At 42.4% G+C, this 22,210-nt stretch overlaps 1 protein-coding gene across 1 annotated transcript; it reads left to right on the top strand.

Annotated features, from left to right (window-relative positions):
- Positions 1 to 3,241: 3,241 nt before the first annotated feature.
- On the top strand, positions 3,242 to 21,403 carry SPRYD7 (SPRY domain containing 7). The gene is made up of 5 exons (XM_055336099.1): positions 3,242 to 3,377; positions 4,168 to 4,284; positions 6,830 to 6,996; positions 15,050 to 15,152; positions 18,913 to 21,403. The coding sequence occupies exons 1-5, from the start codon at positions 3,272 to 3,274 to the stop codon at positions 19,008 to 19,010; spliced, it is 591 nt and encodes a 196-aa protein (XP_055192074.1). The 5' UTR covers positions 3,242 to 3,271; the 3' UTR covers positions 19,011 to 21,403.
- The last annotated feature ends 807 nt before the right edge of the window (positions 21,404 to 22,210 follow it).

Consider the following 22,210-nt stretch of genomic DNA (forward strand, 5'->3'; position numbering starts at 1 on the left):
GAAACACATGCTTTACATTATTGTCCTATCAGTTCTCAAGTTCCTGGCATATGTCGCTGAAGCAGACTTTTTTTTTTTTTTTCAAGTAGTCATTCTCTCTTATTGCTTTTGACTTAGATAAACGACCTTCTAACTAAAGATTGGGAAACTTTTTGTAGGCTTTATTTGTGATTGTTATTTAAAGTGATAGCTGTGAAAGACTGTCAGAATATCTTTAGCATAGTGCTCTTCAAAAAGAAAGGGTAATTCCTTTGAAAATAATAATGAAAGGATAATAGAATCTCAGATATAAGAAGAATAAGGTCTGCGAGCTCACGGATGGTATTCATCTGCCAAGTCGGGGAAGCCTGTTTCAGGAGCTAACTGGTTCTGCTTGCTTCATACTGCTGAGCACGCTGGGGTTGCTGCATTGGGGGCAAAGTGCACTGGGCAGAGGCCCAACAGATTACTCTTCTAGCAGGAAGGACTATGGCAGTTCTGCGTCTGCAGTTCTGGCCAACTCACGCCACCTCACAGTCTGGCTTTTCACCGAATATACGAATAATTCCAATGGCCCGGGTGTTTGTTATATACTAAATACGAGCACTACTCTTAGTAACATTTCTGAATAAATCCTTTACCTTTTTAACCACTGCTATTTTATGTTATTCTCTGCACATGCGTCCTGGAAGCTTGTGTCCAACATGGAGATTAATGAGACATACAAAAAATAAAGTGCAAATCTGCATTTTTAATTGAGAGCACTTTTAAAGGAATTTCAGTATTTATTACAAGACTTAGATCTGCAGAAGTAGAGAGGCAGCAGCATCTGGTGGAGCAAATACAGGCTTAGGAGTCCCACCTGGTTTATTTCCTGGTCACCAGTTACGTAATCCCTCTATCTCTATCTCTTCATCTATAAAATGAGGACAATATCCGCCCTAAAATTTTCAAGAATTCAGTCAGATACATAAGTCAAAGAGTGCGTACCGCACGGAATGACGGAAAAGTTTGTCTCTCCAACATTCAGTTTCCCCTTCCCTCCCGGTGGAAAGAGAACCGAAGACTAATTACACCCTCAGAATAGGGCAGCCCGGGTAGCTCAGCGCTGTAGCGTGGCCTGCAGCCCAGGGTGTGATCCTGGAAACTGGGGATCGAGTCCCACGTCGGGCTCCCTGCGTGGAGCCTGCTTCTCCCCCTGCCTGTGTCTCTGCCTCTCTCTCTCTCTCCCATGAATAAATAAATAAAATCTTATAAATAAATAAACTCTCAGAATAAAGGTTGAGGTTTTCAGTAAAAGAAAAATGTCATGTCTAAAATGATCACCAAGAAAGTACTTTAGAGCGAGAGAGCCTTCCCTCAGCCTTAGTCATTAATTCTATGCTAACTAACCTCCGAGTACAGAACTTGGAGGTTTTCCCTAATGTAATGCAAACACCCTGTGTCTAGACGGTCAAGAGACCCAGGACCTTAAAAAGGTTGTCATTCTTTGGAGGAAAAAAAAAAAAAATCCTCCACTGAGGATATTTGCACTCAGGTCACTAAAAAGTTATGCAGAGAACCCCATTAGGTGTTAAATGGGCATCCGTTTCCCAGGCCGTGAACCTGGGCGAAGCCTTCAGGATGGAAACCTTATTTGGGAATAAAGGTTTGAGCCCCGTTAATTCTAGAGGTCATCGAAGACCATCCCCGGGCGCCAAGCTGTATTTAAGCAAAATGGACCGAGGACAGAGGCCTAAGTAGGCAGGGAGATGACAGGTGACAGGTGGCCATCCTGTGGGCCTCCTACCCGGCAGCGCAAAGGAGCAGGCGGTGGAACCCGGGGCTTCCCTTGCGGGGCCAGACGTCCTCCTCGAGGCCTCCGGAGTTGCCTTCACGCCCTTCGAGACCCCCCCCCACCCCCGCCCCGGCCCCGGAGGTGGAGCATCGCCCTCCGCCGCCCGCCCAGGCGGTGCCCTCCCGGGTGGCCTCCTGCGCCCCGCCCACGGGGCAGCCCCTACGATGCACCGGGCCCCCCTGGAGCCCCGGAGTACGCCCGGGGAGGTCCCCGGCTGCGTCCCCCTGGGGCCTGTGCGTCTACGGAGGATTTGCAGCGAGTCCTCGGAAACCAGCCGGGGAAGGGGGCGGAGGCTCCGGGCGGAGGCAGAGTTCTGGGAGGCCCGCACCTGCGGCTGGGGGTGGAGAACCCGGGCTCCCCTGTCAGCTCCCACTGCCCCGCCTCACCTGCTCCTGTCAATTCACCCCGAAAGGTAATGTCAAAGTTGGAGGGTACGCTTTTTTTTTTAAAGATGTTATGTATTTATTCATGAGACGCACAGAGAGAGGGGCAGAGGCAGAGACCCAGGCAGAGGGAGAAGCAGGCTCCCTGCGGGGAGCCCGATGCGGGACTCGATCCTGGGACCCCGGGGTCACGCCCCAGGCTGAAGGCAGACGCTCCACCGCGGAGCCCCCCGGGCGCCCCTGGAGGGAACAGTCTTTAAAAGTCAGCATCCAAGGACCGCGGATGTACCCGGAGGGCACCGACGCGCTGCGCGCTGCTCCGCGTCTCTGATGCGCGGGGATCCCCGGGGGGCTCAGCGGGTTAGCACCTGCCTTCGGCCCAGGGCGTGACCCCGGCGTCCCGGGATCGAGTCCCGCGTCGGGCTCCCTGCATGGAGCCTGCTTCTCCCCCTGCCTGTGTCTCTGCCTCTCTCTCTGTGTCTCTCATGAATAAATAAATAAATAAATGTTTAAAAAAATGAAAAAAAGTGATGCGCATCCCGCAGAGGCCACCGCGACCCCGCGCTCGGAGGCCCGCCCGCCGCGCCCTTTGCCTGCGGCCCGCCCACAGCCCCGCCCACAGCCCCGCCCCAGCTCCCAGCCCCGCTCCCAGCCTGCAGCCCCGCCCACATCCCCGCTCTGAGCCCTGCCCACAGCTCCAGCTCCGCCCCAGCTCCCAGCTCCGCCCACAGCTCACAGCCCCGCCCCCAGCCCCGCTCCCAGCCTACAGCCCCGCCCACATCCCCGCTCTCAGCCCCGCCCACAGCTCCCAGCCTACAGACCCGCCCACATCCCCGCTCTCAGCCCCGCTCCCAGCCTACAGCCCCGCCCACATCCCCGCCCCCCGCGCAGGCCCCGCCCCTTCCGCCCCGGCCTGGCCGCGGCCTGCAGTGCGGCCTCCCGGCGGGGGGCGTCGCTGTGTCCGGGTGCGCGCCGCTCCCGGGGCCGCCGGCGCTCGGCGGGGGCGGGAGGCGGGGCGGGAGGCGGGGCGGGGTCGCGGCGGTCGGAGGCGGCGGGCGGGGGTCTCGGCGCCATGGCCGCGTCCGTGTTCTGCTGCCTGCGGTGCTGCCGGGACGGCGGCGCGGGGCACATCCCCCTCAAGGAGATGCCGGCCGTGCAGCTGGACACGCAGCACATGGGTGAGGCCCCCGCCCCGGCCCAACGGCCCACGCCCCGGCGCGCGGCGGGACCACGCGACACGGCCCCGCGGGGCGCCGCCCCCCCCGACCCCGGCCCCCGACCCCCCCACGACCCGCCCCCGCCTCCTCCCCCGCCCCTTGGCTCCCCAGATCCCCCGGCCCCCGGGACCCCCCCAGCTGCCCCCCTGCACCCGCGCGCGGCCTGGCGGGGCTCCCCGCCCCCCGAGTCTCTCTCGCCCTCCGGGGACCCCCCCCCCGCCCAGCTGCCCCCCTGCACCGGGGCATGGCCTCGCGGGGCTCCCCGGGTCCCCCCAGCTGCCCCCCTGCACCCGCGCGCGGCCCCCGTCTGGCGGGGCTCCCCGTCTGCGCCCGCTCCGCCCGCTCGGCCCGGGCCGTGTTGTGCGCGGAGGCCGCGGAGGCCGTGGAGGGTCCTGCCCCCCCCCCCCGCGGGGCCCTGCACCTGCCGCCCCATCCCCGCGGCTCTCGGCGCCCGCCGCGCCTCCCCGGCCCAGGGCTCCTCCCGCGGGGCTCCTCCCGGGAGGCCTAAGCAGGATCTCGGGCCGCAAATGAATATTAAATACAAACATTCGGGTGGGGCGGCGGGGGCAGTGAACTAAAAATTGTTCCGAATGTATCAGCAGCGTTTGTATCTCTCGGACTGAATATAGCGCGGCTCTGTTTATGGCTGAGCGTTAAAAGTGAAACAAATGAACCCTGATGGTTGGATAAGAAAATTGAAAAAAGAAAACTTGACACAGTCTCTGCATTTTTTTTTTCTTTTTTTATTCAGGAACGGATGTTGTCATTGTGAAAAACGGGAGAAGGATATGTGGGACAGGAGGCTGTTTAGCCAGCGCCCCTTTACATCAAAACAAAAGCTACTTTGAATTCAAAATCCAGTCCACAGGTGGGTATAATGGTCCTTTACCACTGGGAGCCCTAACTGCAAATAGTAAGAGCAGTTTCGGGGCACATGAGAAAGGTCAGTGAGACGGTAAAAAAAAAAAAAAAAAAAAATCACAAAGCTTGTTTGGAAAGCCCTTTTTTTTCTTCCCCCACCTCTTGTGTGATCCTGGTTAAAGTAGTTACTTTAGTTATTTTAGGTTCAGTTTGCATATCTATAAAATGGGATTACAGGAACTGCCATTCCGGCTTTGCATTAATCATACTTACAGATGTGTTTTGCACTGGGTCTGTGTAAGGCGCTGGCCTTATTGAATGGGTGGGTACTAGATGCTCCATTTCATTTGATCAGGCGTATAAGGCGTAGATTCCTGCTGTGTTATCTTGGGATAGAATCAGTCTTACGATCCTGAATTTTTTTGACACTTGTTAAAATACCAAGATCTGTTGCCTTCTGAAGCAATCAGCAGATTTAGAATTCTAATATCTATACTTCTCATTAAAAAATTTACAGAGCGTCTTGAATCATATGACAGTCCTGCTTGAGTATTTTAGAGTAGCAATGAGTTAACTTGGAGCTGTACTGAATATGAGGAAATATATTGTTTAAAGCTTTGCTGTAAGAAAAAGAAGCTTCTAGTGAAATATAGCTTGAAAAATATAAGTATAGGTATAGAATAGGAAAACTAGCGGGGAGTAAGTTAATCAACCTTACTCTTACTCGACAAGCTTGAATGATATAAAACGTCCTTCTGGGGCTTGTTTTCTTAATTAATGTAAAATACCGATGTTCTTAAGTATATGAAATAAAAGGAAACTGTCCTCCATTCTTTTATAAGCTAAACTGCAAAATGTCTCTGGTTGCTAAAATCTTCTCAAGTACAATCTACCTTTCTCAAGAGAAGCCAGTATATTCTTGAACCTTAAATTTGGTGCAAATTTTCATGTGGGTTTTCTGTAAAGGATGACATCCTCAGTGACATCTCTAGGATACATACACTGTTGGGGTTTGTAAATTGATCTCTCAATGCAAGCCTGAGACAGTTGTGCCCAAGGGCATCACAGCATGCACAGTTCTCTAGGGGTAAGGAGACTCTAACCCCGTCTAGAACTGTTGTCCACGAAGCTACTATTACCACCTCTGTCACTCTTAAAATTGTCCCGCTCCAGGGATCCCTGGGTGGCGCAGCGGTTTAGCGCCTGCCTTTGGCCCAGGGCGCGATCCTGGGGACCCGGGATCGAGTCCCACGTCGGGCTCCCGGTGCATGGAGCCTGCTTCTCCCTCTGCCTATGTCTCTGCCTCTCTTTCTCTCTCTCTCTCTGTGACTATCATAAATAAAAAAAATTAAAAAAAAATTAAAAAAAATTAAAGAAAAAAATTGTCCCGCTCTGGAAGGTAAATTACATAGTCGGATTATCTAGGAAGCCTGGACGGTAATATCCAGACATGCAGCTTTTTGATAGTGCTGCTCACTTCAGAAAAATTGGCAACATGGTCTTCAGACTTTCTTCCATTTATAGATTTTCTCCTAACTGATTTTGATAAAAACTGAGAAGGAAACAGTTTGAGACAAAAATCCAGAGCTCTAGGTAATTCAGTTTCACTGGTTAGCTGCTTGCTTTAAAATCAGCTTAGACCAAAAGGCTTTAAACTCACTGACTTAAGGTACGGGTAAGAAAATCATTTTTCTCTCTATCATTAATTTTCTCCTCTTTGTGATCTTGACCAGGTCCTATATTCTCTGTCACACACCATGGACGGAAAAGCTAAAGACAGATTTCCCACCTCTCCAAGTAGCGCTTGGCTAGAACCCTGGGCCATTTAAATTTGTTGTGTAGCTTTTTCAAAATGTCTTTTAAAGAATAGTGATGACAATAATAGCTAACCTCTTATAAAAAATACTCTGTGCTCTACTTAACCGATTTTGGGGGGGGGATACTTACACTGATCCAACTATTTACTTGGTTACCTTCCTGTATCTCTTGATAACTGAAGTAAGTACTGTTAGAAGCCCAAGTTCGCAGGTGAGGAAGCAGAGGGAGGTTAAAGACCTTGTCCCAGATGACGTAGCTAAGCCGAGGTTTCACCCAGGCAGTACGGGTTCAGGACCCATTCTTACCTCCTAGGTTGTGCTCCATCCGTAGAGAACATAGGGTACTTTGCAGCCTACTTTTATTTATTTATTTTTTCCTAAATATATATATTTTTTAAGATTTTATTTATTTATTCATGAGAGCCAGAGAGAGAGCGAGAGAGGCAGAGACACAGGCAGAGGGAGAAGCAGGCTCCATGCAGGGACCCCGACGCTGGACTCGATCCCGGGTCTCCAGGGTCACACCCCAGGCCGAAGGCAGGTGCTAAACCGTGGAGCCACCCAGCGGTCCCCTGCAGCCTACTTTTAAAATATTTGTTTTTTAGAACATAAAAAATAGTTCAGTGATAGTATGCCGCTTCTTTTAAAAACAACTTATACTCTTCTTAAAAACAATTCCTTCTTTCATATTTGTGGTCCTTCGATTTTGGGGGCATTTAAACTGTTATTTTTTAGGAATATGGGGTGTTGGCGTCGCAACTCAGAAAGTTAACTTGAATCAGATTCCTCTTGGCCGAGATGTGCACAGCCTGGTGATGAGGAATGATGGAGCCCTGTACCACAACAACGAGGAGAAAAATAGGCTGCCAGCAAACAGTCTTCCGCAGGAGGGAGATGTGGTGGTAAGTTTTCTTGTGGGATTGTTTCCCACTGTAACTTATTACACTTGAACTGCTTTTAGCCTGGCAGTTTGTGCTTTGAATTCCGAAGTGCTGGGACTGGGTCTCAGGAGGTGGCACATACTCCAGAGACAGCCGCTGGGGTAGTTGCTGCTGCCTCACCTGACTGCCCTGCTTCCTGACGCTGCCGCCGGCTGGGAAGAAGAGCATGAGCCCTTATTTCCATTCAGGAGAATTAAGGACAGGTTGGCTGCTGCTGATCAGCGTTTTTCCTGCTTCTCTCACATCAGAGAAGTTCTTGGTCCACAATGTTAAAAGTTTGCTGATGTTCATATTAGAAAATTCTAGATATTTTCCCCGCTCGAGATCTCTTAGAGAAAATTGTGACGTTTATTGCAGGCATACCTCGGACATGCTGTGGGTTTGGTTCCAGACCGCTTGCAGTAAAGCAAATACCGTAGTAAAGCAAGTCAAGTGAGGCTTTGGTTTCCCAGTGAATGTAAAAGTTATGTTTGCACTTTACTGCGGTCTCTTAAGTGTGCAATAGCGTTACGTCTAAACAAGTATACGTACCTTAGTTAAGAAATACCTTATTGCGGGATCCCTGGGTGGTGCAGTGGTTTAGCGCCTGCCTTTGGCCCAGGGCGCGATCCTGGGGACCCGGGATCGAATCCCACGTCGGGCTCCCGGTGCATGGAGCCTGCTTCTCCCTCTGCCTGTGTCTCTGCCTCTCTCTCTCTCACTGTGTGCCTATCATAAATAAATAAGAATTAAAAAAAAAAAAAAAAAAAAAAGAAATACCTTATTGCTAAAGAAATGGTAATCATCATGTGAGTTTTTAATGAGTCATAATCTTTTTGCTGGTGGAGGGTCTTGCCTCAGTGTTGATGGCTCCTGACTGATCAGGGGCGGTTGCTGAAGGTTGGGGTGATGGGACAGTGGCTTAAAAGCAGATGACAATGCATTTTGCTGCGAAGATTGACTCTTCTTTTCATTAACAATTTCTCTGTAGCATGCAATGCTGTTTGAGAGCATCTTATCCAAAGTAGGTCTTCTTTCAAAATTAGAATCCTTCTCTCAGACCCTGCTGCTGCCTCATCAGCTAAGTTTGTATGATATTTTTTTTGGAAAGATTTTATTTATTTATTCATGAGCGACACAGAGAGAGGCAGAGACACAGGCAGAGGGAGAAGCAGGCTCCCTGCGGGGAACCCGATGCAGGACTCAATCCCGGGTCCCTGAGGTCACGGCCTGAGCTGGAGGCAGGTGCTCCACCCCTGAGCCCCCCCCCCCCGCGGCCCTGTATAATATCCTGAATCCTTTGTTGTCATTTCAACAGTCTTCACAGCATCTTCACCAGGAGTAGATGTTATCTCAAGAAACCACTTTCTTTGCACATCAGTAATAAACAACTCTTCATCTGCTGAAATTTTATCATGAGGTTGCAGCAACTCAGTCACATCTTCAGGTTCCGCTTCTAATTTGAGTTCTCTTGCTATCCCTACCACCTCTGCAGTTATTCCTCTAAGTCTAGAAACCCTCGAGGTCATTCGTAACAGTTGGAATCAACTTCTTCTAAACTCCTATTAATGTTGATACTTTGACTTATTCCCACGAATCATGAATATTTTTCTACTTCTTCTTCTTTTTTTTTTTTTAAAGCAGGCTCCATGCCCTTATGGAGCCCAACACAGGGCTTGGATTCATGACCCTGAGATCAAGACCTGAGTGGAGACTAAGGGTCACATGCTTAACCAGCTGAGCCACCCAGGTGCCCTGAATCACGAATGTTCTTATTTATTTATTTATTTATTTATTTATTTATTTATTTATTTATTTATTTATTTGAAAGAGAGTGAAAGAGAGAAAGAGCGAACACAAATAGGGTGAGGGTAGAGGGAGAAGCAAACTCCTGCAATCTCGAATGATCTTAAGGGCATCTAAAATGGTGAATCTTTTTCAGAAGGTTTTAGGTTACTTTTCTGAGATCTTCCACAAGAATCATCATCTATGGCAGTTGTAGCCTTACAAACTGTATTTCTTAAGTAATAAGACCTGAAAGTTGAAATTACTCCTTGATCCATGGGCCACAGAATGGATGCCGTGTTAGCATGCATGAAAACAGCATTAATCTCATATTTCCATCACAGTTTTTGGGTGAACAGATGCATTGTCCGAGAGTAAGGATTTCATTTTTTCAGACCAGTGGGTCTCAGCGGTGGGCTTAAAGTATTCAGTAAACCATGTGGTGTTCTCCAGGCTTTGTTGTTCCGTTTATAGAGCACACGGCGTAGAAACACGTCGGTCTTCAGGGCCCTGGGATTTTTGGAATGGACAGGGAGTGTTGGCTGCAACTTAAAGTCACCAGCTGCATAGCCCCCAGTAGGAGGATCAGCCTGCCCTTTGAAGCCAGGCCTGGACCCCTCCTGTGTAGCTCTGAAGATCCTAGATGGCATCTTCTTCCCGTGTAAGGCCATTCCATCTGCCCCGGCGATCTGGTGTCGGCGCAGCCACCTTCCCTTGGCGAGGTCCCCGGGATGACTTGCCGCAGCTTCTGCTCAGCACGGGCTGCTTTACCTTGCGCTTTTGTGTCATCGAAATGGCCTCTTGCCTTAAACTCCATGAACCGACTTCTTCTCGCTTCCACCTTTTCTTCTGCAGCCTCCTCTCTCAGCCTTCACGGAATTGAAGAGAGTTAGGGCCTTGCACTGGTTCAGGCTGTGGGTTGAGGGAATATTGTGGCTGAGGCGATCTAAGCAGACCACCGAAATTTCTCCACACCAGCAGTCAGGCTGTTCCGCCTTCTTACTATTTGTGTGTTCACTGAAGTAGCACTTTTAATTTTCTTCAAGAACTTTTCCTTTGTAGTCACAGCTTAGCTACTTTGTTTGGTACAAGAGGCCTGGCTTTTGGCCTGTCTTGGCTTCCTACAGGCTTTCCTCACTGAGCTTGGTATTTCTGAATTTTGATGTAAAGTGAGATGCACGTGACTTCTTTTCGCTAGAACACTTACAGGTCATTGTAGGGTTATTGACTGGCCCAACTTCAATATTGTGTCTAAGGGAATAAGGAAGCCGGAGGAGAGGGGGGAGATGGGAACAGCCGGTCACTGAAGCAGTTAAAACCCACACATACATCCATCAAGTTTACGGTCTCATATGGGCCTGGTTTGTGGCACCCCAAAACAGTTGTAATAGTAGCATCAAAGATCGCTGAACACAGATCACCTTAACAAATATAATAGTGCAAAAGTTTGAAATATTGCAAGAACTACCAAAATGTGACCCAGAGACTTGAAGTGAGCAAACGCTGTTAGAAAAACAGCACCAATAGACTTGGTTATTAACACATGGTTACCTTCAATTTGAAAAAAAACACACTATCTGTGAAGCACAATAAAACAAAGTATTAAAAAAAAAAAGTATGCCTTTATTTAATTTATGAACTTCTCTTAAAGAATTTCAGCATTTTACTAGTATTAATCCTCATTAAACCTAATCTTATTAAATTTCTTCACTTTGAGAACTTTTCAAAGAGGGACCCGTGGGTGGCTCAGTGGTGGAGCATCTGCCTTTGGCTCAGGTCGTGATCCCAGGGTTCTGGGATCAAGTCCCACATTGGCCTCCCTTCATGGAGCCTGCTTCTCCCTCTGCCTGTGTCTCTGACTCTCTCTGTGTCTCATGAATAAATAAATAAAATCTTAAAAAAAAAAAAAAACTCTTCAAATAATAGGACTCAATCCTAAGGCTTGATCGGGGAAAAGGTGTTGTTTTTTGGGTTTTTTTTTTTTTTTTTTTGGAAAGCATGGGATAGAGTTACATATAATTAAGACTTCTCTATTTTTATTTCCAACTAGATATATTTAAGTCTTTACCAAAGCCACCCTGTTGAAAATGAAATCCAGAGATCCCTTTCTGCTTTCCCTGTTACTTCTTACAAGGCATTATCCAAGAACCTTACACACTGGGTGCGGGCTATCAGCTCTTGATTGAGAAGAGAATCCTAGGCTCTCCTTCAGCAAAGGTGCCCTTATACATAGAACCTTGCGTTCCTGGCTCTGGTACCAACTTGAAAGAAATCTACGTAATGAAGGAAAGCTTCTAATGATAAGACAACACAGGGTAAATCCAGGTTTTTGAATTGAGGAAATGTACAGCATTTTGGTGAGAAGGAAGACACATGCAGAAATTAATTTTTAACTGTGGTCTGATCTTTCATTTTTCTTAAAGGTTTATTTCACTTTACAGAAAGAGTGGGGGAAAGGGGCAGAGGGAAGGGGAAAGAGAGACTCTCAAGCAGACTCCTGCTGAGCACAGAACCCAGTGTGGGGCTCAATCCCATGATCCTGAGATCATGACCTGAGCCAAAAATCAAGAGTTGGACAGCTAACCAGCTGAGCCACCCAGGTGCCCCTGATCTTTCATTTCTTTTCTGCAATTAAAAAAATACAAAGAACGTTTAGTTTGCATGTTTTGTTTTGGTTTTTTTTTTTTAGAGAGGGAGAGAGAGAGAATCTTAAGCAGACTCCATGCCTAGCATAGAGCCTGACTCAGGCCCGATGTCACAGCCCTGAGATTATGACCTGAGCCAAAATCAAGACTTGGACACTTAACTGACTGAGCCACCCAGGTGCTCCTAGTTTTTTTTAAATAGGTAAATTATTGTAAGAGTTTTAGGAGAAAAAAAAGGAAATTGTTTTAGGAGACAAAAGACATAAACCATTTTTAAAATCTGCTTTTCTCTGTTCTTCTTGAATAGTTGGTTTTGTATTTGTAGATCATTGCCAGATGTCCGTAATACGGAACACCCTTACTCAAATGGATATTTCTTGAAAGAGAATCTTGAAGTCAGGTCGATGCTATCAACCTGTTTATACTAAGATGAAATTCAAACATAAGCAAGGATAATCAGTAACAAATGTTTGTCTTTGTTGGTGTGTTGAACTTCTACCGTGTGTTATTCTTGCCTTCCTATCTCATTTGTTGAGATAACTGATACCACAAATTGACAGATTTAAGAATGTCATTTTTAGTCTGTCAGCTTTATTAAATTAGACTTTGAGTTTTCATACCCATTCTGATAAAAGGAGGACTTTAAAAAAGGTGAAATATATGCAGAATCAAGAAAAGTAAAACATTACCTTACCATATTACCTTCATCTGCCTAGTTCGGACATTTGAGAACAAATTTCACCAAATTGCTGACAGTGGCATAGGAAAAATAGGATGGATTTAAGACAGGGAAAACATTCCCATATGTGTAACATTTCAGTCATATACCATTCTCTGAGGACAAATCAAGAAAAATAAGCTTTCAACATCCGACCAAATGATTATATTCATGCGATAGTCCTACAGTGCCCACAGGGCCTGCTACAGCACGAGGACGGCATACCTGGCTTGGGAGCGTAGGTGAAGAAATGTAATGAGATTAGGTTTAATGAGGATCAATACTTTTTTCCTTTTATATATAGTCTTGGAAAGTGGAGATCATTCTAAAATTGTACTTTTTGGTTCAATCTAGAGAAGTTTTATAAACATTCTTTGTAATGATAATGGCAGACACTTCTCTAGCATTTATTATGGGCAGGCACTGTTTTAAATGCCTGGCAAGGATTAAATTGTTCAATCCTCATAATGATTCTATACACTCTCTAGTATTATTACCATCATTTTACAGATTAGGAGAAGTGACCTCTTCTGCGGAGGGATCCCTGGTTAACATACAGGCGTCGTAATGACAGAGCCTGTTCGCTGAATATGCAATTATTGATAAATGCCTTGAACACATTAGATTATTTGGTATCATTATGGTGGAGTGAAACCTGGTTTCTAAATCATATAAAGGACTAAGTTAGAAATACTTGGGCTGAACTCTGCTCATAGTACTTAGTACTCCTATCCTTTCCCACTTGTTTCTTTGGTCTTAGGATTTTGCCCTCAGCTGCAGGTTTGGGCAACTAAAGCTTGCTTGCTTGCTTGCAGTAGGTTATGCTGCCACCAGGTGGTGGAGGCCGCCTGGATTACGCCGCTGATTACGCGGCTGCTCCAAACTGCGAGGTACCCCATGTTCCTATAAAGAAGGAACACATTGTTTCTATGTAATTTTGTTTTCATTACAAAAAGGAATCCCAGCCGCCAGTTAGCTTTATTATTATATTTAAATAATAAACTAAATGAAACAGAAACAATCTGTCTTGATATTTTTTGACTACTAACAAATTTTTATTTAACCCTGGCTAAGATTTGAGGGTTTTTTTTTTTAAGATTTATTTATTTTAGAGAGCATGCATGAGTGGGGGGGGGCAGGGCAGAGGGAGAAAATCTTCAAGCGGACTCGCTGCTGAGCGCAGAGGTAGACCCCAGGACCCGAGAGATCAGGCCCTGAGCAGAAGCCAAGAGGCCTGACTGAACACCCAGCTGCCCCAGGAGAACCTTTAATAGCGCTTAGTACGTGGACTCGCCTGGAACTTGGTTGTTTTAACTAGAAAGTGCGGGAGGCAAGGCTAGATCATCTGTACGATCTTTTTCTAGCTCTATAAAGTTTTTAACTTGATATAGTATATCCACAGTCAGAAATCCCTGGAGTGGTCTTTTTGGTCTATGATGATTGTGCAGTTGAAAGATCTCTGCTGTTCTGCATTCTTCGAAGCTCTCCTCCTGCCAGCTCTTAGGAGCGATGGCATCAGGCTTTAAAGAGAGGCAGGATGGCGCGCCACCAGAGTAAGTGTGCTGCGTGGGTGTAAATCCCAGGCCTGCCACTTCCCAGCTCTGTGGTCGTACGTAAGTTACTACACCTTTCTGTGCTTTAGCTACTTCATCTGTAAAATGGGGATAATAGTAATAATAATACCCATTTTGTGAGGACTAAATGATTAAATATGAAATACTTAGAATGGTGCTTGGTTCATAATACAGGCGTTAAAAGTGTTTTTCAGCATTTTATTAGTGATAGCCGTTTATTATTAGTCTTTTTCACCATCAGTAACATACAGATGTAGAGAGTGATCTATTTTTATTCCACCTTTTTTTTCCCCTACTCTTTTGAGTTATTTTTCTGTTTTCAACTTGATGTATTCCATTATATAAACACTTTACCTTGGTAATGCATTTGAGCTGCTTGAAAGCAAGGTAGGGAGATATGAAAATATATTTCTTTTCAGAAATAAGTTGTATCGGGACGCCTGGGTGGCTCAGCAGTGGAGCACCTGCCTTGGGCTCAAGGTGTAATCCCGGGGTCCTGGGATCGAGTCTGCATCGGACTCCCCACAGGGAGCCTGCTTCTCCTTCTATGTCTTTTCCTCTCTCTGTGTGTCTCTCATGAATAAATAAATACAATTTTAAGAAGAAAAAGAATAAGTTATATGAAGATACTTTTTCACAGTTTGAGAACAGTGACAAGTAGTAAGCCCTAATGCAGAAAAATTCATTGTTTTTCCCCCAATCTACAGAATTAAGATAAAATTCTGTTTTTGTGTATGAGTTTTAAGGGTCTCTCTCTGAAGGTGCCGGGGCAGGGGGTACAGTCAGGTAAGTGGCCAGCTCTGGTTTCGGCTCAGGTCATGGTCTCACGGTTGTGAAATCCAGCCCAGCCTTGGGCTCTGTGCTCAACGGGGACTCTGCTCCACTCTCTCTCTCTCAAATAAATAAATAAATCTTTATTTTTTTTTTTAATAAATCTTTAAAAAAAAGATCTCTCTGTACTTGGTCAGCAGTACTTCTATCATCTTAATATTCAGAATATAAAATTAAGATTATCTAAATATAAAAAAAAGATTATCTCAATATAATATCAGACATCAAACTGTTCTCGTTTGTTTTACCTCTTGGAACTTTACCTGACTTCCCACCACATAATCACCACTGATTTTTTTTTTTTTTTTTTTTTTGGTCTCAGTTCAAGTAGAACTCTACCAATTTGTAAACCCTTAATGAAAGCTGTTGTGACACTAATTACTAACTTTTTCCATGATTTTCAGTGAGTGCTTTCTGACTATTTACACTTTTTATGTGGAACATTTATATTTTTACTTTGTAATATTTTATTTCCTTCCTAGGGTATTACATATGACCATGTAGAACTAAATGTATATTTGAATGGAAAAAATATGCATTGTCCAGCATCAGGTATACGAGGGACAGTGTATCCAGTTGTTTATGGTAAGCTAAAATATTTCTAAATATTACTGTATGTTAACTTTTACTTGACATTTTCACTAACTTTATAACTATCATTCAAAAATCTGGACAAGTTAATAAGGATCTTTTTTTATATGAAATGTACTCAGTAGGGTATCAGAATCCCACTTTGCAGAACTAAGGAAGTTTTTCTTCTCATGTATAAAAAAAATTTTTTTTCCCAAATACAATGATCATACTTTAAATATGCAATAGCCATACTCCCTTTTTTAAATCATATATAGTCTTATATTCTAGAAAGTTCCAAAAAGCTTTGATTTTACAAAGCTCTTTCTGCCAGTATTAGGGAGATTTAGATGACCAGGAAATATAGTTGTAAAAAATATTGTGGAACTAAGGATGGGAATTTTATGTAGATTGAGCATTAGTTACCTTTGTAAAATTACCTAAGTGTTAAAAATCTTCTGAGAGAAATTGTGACTTAGAATAGTTTCATATTAGTTGTTTCGCTTTTGATGGTTATCTGTATGTCTCTACTATAGTTTTGTTCAAGTGAGTCCTGCCCAAGAATTGGGTAACTTAAGAGAGGATTCTGTACCATTTATTTGCTTTAATTTTTATTATAGAAAAATTCAAATGTTTATAGAAGTAAAGAGAATAGTATGCTGAACCCTCATGTACCCATCACCCAACTTCAAATAGTTATCAGCCTGGAGCCAGTCAGGTTTCATCTACCCCCTAATGCTAATACTCCTTCTGTCTTTCATCTTTCCACCTTAGATTATTTTGAAGCAAATGGCAGACATTTTATCATTTTATTCATAAGAATATTTCATATGTATCTCTAAAAAATCAGGTATCTTTCTTTATTTAAAAAACCAGACATAAGCACAGTGCCTTTATTCCTTTATTCTGCTTTATTTTTTATGTTACCAACTTTAAATCAACAGGTGTATGATTTTTCTGCCTATGACCTTAATAGATATAAAAATATTTTCTCATTTAATCACTTTAAGTTCTTAGATTTGAGGGACGCCTGGGTGGCTCAGTGGTTGAGTATCTGCCTCCAGCTCAGGGCATAACCCCAGGTCCTGGGATCGAGTCCCACATCGGACTCCCCGCAGGGAGCCTGCTTCTCCCTCTGCCTGTGTCTCTGCCTCTTTCTGTGATTCTCATGAATAAAGAAATAAAATGTTTAAATAAATAAATAATAAAAAATTTTTAAAGTTCTTAGATTTGAGCCATAAATAGAAACTGATTAATTAAAAAAAAAAAAAAAAAGAAACTGATTAATTTTTATAGTAATTTACTAGAAAGGTAACAGCATTAGAATGGCAGGCTGGATGTCAAAAAAGTATACAAATAACAAATATAAATATTTAATAACATAATAACAACCAAAGCGTATGCTTTACTTTTTAGTTTTCATTAGTCTTTTCTCCCCAAAAGTACTTTTCAGTGATTTTACAGTCTTTGCATATAAAAGTGTATTTTTAAGTTTGATTTTAGTTAGTTTCTTTACCATATTGGATAAACCTAAAAGCAATTCCTTTATCTACTTAAATGGAAATGTAGCTTAGTATTCTAAATAATATAGTCTGGAAAATGAAATTTAAAAGTACACAAATGAATGTAGCAAATACAATTTTATTCCATATCGTTTCTTTGATTGAGCATAATTTTTAATGTAGTAAAGCTATGGATAGTAAATTACATATAGTAAAGCATATTTTATAAATTGGCATTGATATATCAGTTAAATTAACCCAAATATTTTAATAATCTGATAATATCAGAGAGAAAAATAAAACTCAAGGAGCGCCTGGCCAGCTTAATCAGTAGAGCATCTGACTCTTGATCTCAGGGTGGTGAGTTCAAGCCCTATATTGGGTGTAAAGATTACTTTAAAAATAAATAAAAATAAAACTTAAATTTCATTATCCTTTGTCCTCTATCCCATGCCTAATCCTAGATCCATCCATTCATTTTGTCAGTTCTTATACTATGGAGAGAAAAGGCCTTATCACACTGAAAGAAAAGTGTCCTTACAAAGTCATGCCTTCCAGCCTAAGCTCTCAACATTTGTGGCAGTTCTTTTACATTTCTGCACCTTCTAGACCTTCACGATGCTTCTTGAATTCCCTCCTCAGTCTCCACAGATGACCTTACCTTCTACTTTATAAAGAAACAGGCTGTCCGTGGTGAACTCTCCCTTCCCACCCCTGCCCTCCTGAAGCTTTTCTGGATCAGACCCAGCCTCGCCTTCTTTCTGTCCCATCTTAGATGAGGTGGTTTCCTTCATGTTAGAAACACTATAGTCTAGATCTCTAGGATTCGTTCCCCTTTGTCGGTTATTTCACTCATACCTCAAGTCAGGAACCTGTCTCTCCAGTGCCTGTAAACATTCTATGAGTCATCCTTATCCCTCAAACCCTTCCTAAATTCACTAGCCCTTTGTTCGACTTCTCTATGTGGCTGTATTAGCAGTGGCTACTCCACTTGGTGTGTCGTTCAGTTGTTCTTCAACCCACCACTTCACCCAAAGTACCCTTCATAACATCTCTAGCGGCTTGATGAATGTCAAGTCCAGTACTTTTCTCTGCATTTCTTATGCAATGTAAAATTATATTTAGTCATGTGCATTAAACATTTGTGCAGTTTAACATGTAGCTCTGAAGTAAACACTCACGTCATTACCAGAGTCAACATATTCATCACCCCAAAAAGTTCCCTCCTGTTCTCATGTAATCCTTCCTGCTCCCCTCTCTCCACCACCGCCCCAGGCTTCCACTGATCTGCTTTCACTACAGACTATCTGAATCATAAAGTTTGTATTCTTTTTATACATGGCTTCTCTCGGCATAATTATTTTAAGATTGATCCATGTTGTAGCATGTATCAATAATTCGTTCATTTTTATTGCCGAGTAGCACATATAGTTCATCGTGTGCTTATATCGTAATTTGTTTTTCCCTTTGCCTGTTCGTGGCCATTACCAAGAAAGCTGCTGTGAACATTCATGTACAAGTCTTTGTTTGGTTTTATGTATTCATTTCTCTTTAATAAATGCTGGTAAAGGGATCCCTGGGTGGCACAGCGGTTTGGCACCTGCCTTTGGCTCAGGGCGCGATCCTGGAGACCCGGGATCGAATCCCACATCGGGCTCCCGGTGCATGGAGCCTGCTTCTCCCTCTGCCTGTGTCTCTGCCTCTCTCTCTCTCTCTCTCTCTCTCTCTCTCTCTCTCTGTGATGGCTATTATAAATAAATTAAAAAAAAAAAAAGAACCTCTGTTTAAAAAAAAAAATGCTGGTAAAAACTAAAGCTAAACACGACCTACGGTGTGGTATCGATGGCAGTACTGTGGTTATGTAAGACGCTACCACTAGGAGAAGCTGGATGAAGGGCACAGGGAACTCTATTATTTTTGCAACCTTTTTTGAATCTATAATTTTATCAAAATAAAAGATTTTTTAAAAAGTAATACATCTTGATCTATAAAACAGAAAATACAGAGGCAAATAAGGAAAAATTAAAAGTACTCATATTCACACTAATTATCAGTAATACTTTAATGGATCTCCTTTTTAGTGTTTTAATTTTATTTTTCATTGTGGTTATTTCTATCTAATAGAATTATGTTTTGTAACCTGGGGAGCAGATGTATCTATTCTTTTTGCCTGTTAATATTATGGTATTATGAAAACAGTTTATAATTATGCATTCTTTCGATTTAAGCTGTTAGCTTCTAATTTCTCTCTTTCTTTCTTTTTCTGTCTTTAGTTGATGACAGTGCAATTTTGGATTGCCAGTTCAGTGAATTTTATCATACTCCTCCACCTGGTTTTGAAAAAATATTATTTGAACAGCAGATCTTCTGAATGTATTTGTTTTTGAAACTTGTATTTCTGCACTTTTAAAAGTGTTTACCATTTAATAAAGCTTTACCTGACCTGTAGATGAAAATATATTCTTAAAAATATGCTTGTTAATGTTGTTTAAGAAACCAATGTATTCAAGATACCATCTGGAAGTTGTGATTTAAAATATTTTTGTTTTGTGAGATAAAATCAGCATTTGGGGCAGTTTATTTAATTCTTATTTAAATATAACTATGGGTTTGATTAACAGTATTAAGTGGAAATATGTATATACATATTTAAAAGGGATCTTTCTTACATAAAATAATTTGTTTTTATAATAGAGATATAGAGTTGGGTGGGTTTTTCTCATTCTGAAATTTAGACCTCATCAACTATTTTAAGTCTGCCGTCTAAGATTTTGTGTCTGTGTTGTCTTTTATATAGAGTGTAACAAAGTGAGAGAATATACATTATTGGCAACTTCTTTTTTGGTGGCTTGTTTACTGTAAATCGTACCACTTAAACTTTAAATTGTCTACTTTGTATGTCATTGCTTTAAATTTGCTTTGTGAAAGGAGGTAAATGTTTCAGTAACTGTCAGAGCGTTTTGTTGAAGACCATCATGCTGTTATTTCAGTACCAGAGTAAGTCGTGGTTGATGGGCGATGTATACACTGGCAGACATTTAGAATAGTAATGATGCTTTAAACTTAAATGTAAATGAGATTATTCTTTTAAGAACTTTTATTTAAATGTGTGTTTTTCTGTAAGAAATAATAAAATGATAGTAATTAAGTAATACTTAGTACTATATTAAATACATGTTCTTCCTGTTTTGTAATTATATGTTAAGTTCGTTTCATCCTGATTATTTCAGAAGTTCAGAGATAAGTGAAATGCTCTCCGTGACCCTGAGTTTTTGTCGAGTCCTCAGTAGAGATTCCTTCAGTACCCTACTAACCTGAACTAATTCATTGTACGCACGCTGGTACAGTCTCCACTTCTAGCGAGTATGCCAAGGATGTGGACGTTTCACTCCTTTGTCAACAGAGAGCAGTATGTTGTACTAGAAAACCACGGGCCTTAGAATCAGAGATCTGAATTGTAATTTTGCCACCTAATCCCATTACCTTCTCAGCTGAGTTCCTTAGCTTCCCTGAGCTCAGCTTCCTCATTTATAAAAGGGATACTCATACCTGCTCGATAAGATTCTATAACTAAATAAGGTAATATATGTAAAACACTTGAATCACCATAGGCACTTAATAAGTGTAGCTTCCTTGTTGACCCTTAAAACAGTGGGTTTCATAGTGTTGTCAGACCAGCAGCCTCAGCAACACTTGGGAACTTGTTAGAAACGCATATTCTCAGGCCCCACCCCAGACCCACTGAATCAGAGACCGTGGGGATTAGCACCCTGGAGTCTGTGGTTGAACAAGTCTTTCAGGTGATTCTAATACATGCTAAAGTTTGAGAACCACTGTTGGGGAGAGAATGGTTGACTACTATAAGTTTTCTAAAATTCTAAGACTATTTTTGACCTATAGGCAAGAGAATCCTGCAGTGTTTTTTATTTGGTAGATAAAAATGCAACAATATGCTTTGAAAACATAAGTATACTTGAGTAAGTTTATTGACGTAAAACCCAGATTTACCTCTGAAGATACGTAATTGAAATAACTATTATTTATGCGTTTTTGTCTGACTTTCTGTCCTAGTAATCTTAATTTGTAAAGAACATGCTTACTTTGGAAAGCAAATTAAAATGACTACTGTTTGCTGTCTTTATAATGTTATCTACCTCTTAGTTACCCTTTCTTTTTTTTAAGCTAGCTTTTTAAAATCATCATTTTCTTTACTCAATCCTATTTTTCTGTCTCTAGTCATATGGAATAGGGACAATACTAAAAATGATATATGAATTACGTCCAAGGCAATGGTTTGATGAAGTCTAGATGTGTTTTTAATCTGTAGGTATTTAAGTCCTATTAGGAAAATTATCTTCCTAAAACTATGACCTCAGTCTAATCTTAAAGAAGACATCAAATTCCAGTACAGGAGCAACCTACAAAATACTTGAACAGTACTCCTCCAAACTATCAAGGTCATCAAAAAAAGAGAGAAAGTCAGAGAAACTGTCGTACCCAAGGAACTGAGCCCAACGGGACACAACAAGTAAACGTAATGTGGGATCCAGGAACAGAAAAAAGATACTAGGTAAAAACTAAGGATATATGAATAAACTATGGATTTTAATAATAAAGTATCAATATTCATTTATTAATTGTAACAAATGTATCCTGTGTACGATGTTAATGGAGAAACCGGGAGAGGGCATATATGGAAATTCTGTACTACTCAGTTTTCCTGTAAATCTAAACTATTCTAAGAAATAAAACCTTAAAAAATTACACTGATGGGGCACCTGGCTGGTCAGAAGAGTATGCGATCTTGATCTGAGGGTCTGGAGTTTGAGCCCCACGTTGGGTGTAGAGATTAAATAAAAGAAATTACATTGAGCTAGGAGAAATTTAAAAATAAAGCCTTTCATGAAGCCATCATGAAGAACATTAGTATAAACCCATAGCTTAAATATTTAATGATAGCCAGATACAGGCCTACATGGGACATAAAACACAGCATTTGTTCCTGGCTGAGAGACAATGTCCAATGTCTTGATTCTGTATATTGTAAAAATATGTTCATACTAGTGCAATTTATCATAGTTACACTGAAAATTATTACTCATATCAATGATTTAAATATCGCAAATGACTTATAATGTTAGATATGTGAAACAATGAGAATCTTTTACATATTAAAAGCCAGAAAAAGTAGATTTGGCTTTTAGTTGCCTTAGGCTCATTCGTTAAGATAATTTTTTTAAAGATTTTATTTATTTATTCATGAGAGAGAGGCAGAGACACAGGCAGAGGGAGAAGCAGGCTCCATGCAGGGAGCCCGACGCGGGACTCAATCCCGGGAACCCAGGGTCACACCCTGAGCCGAAGGCAGATGCTAAACTGCTGAGCCCCCCAGGGGTCCCTCATTAAGATAATTTGAACATATTTTCACTTTGGATTACGGACTATTATACATTAACTTTGGAATGGTATAAAACATAATTTGACTTAGGGCTTTTCTAAATCATTAACAAAAACAGACATATGCATAACGTTGTTGCTCAGATCTTTATGTTTATTTTCTAAAGAAGTCTA

This window comes from Nyctereutes procyonoides, unplaced genomic scaffold (genome assembly GCF_905146905.1).
Source record: "Nyctereutes procyonoides isolate TBG_1078 unplaced genomic scaffold, NYPRO_anot_genome, whole genome shotgun sequence".
Taxonomy (NCBI): domain Eukaryota; kingdom Metazoa; phylum Chordata; class Mammalia; order Carnivora; family Canidae; genus Nyctereutes; species Nyctereutes procyonoides.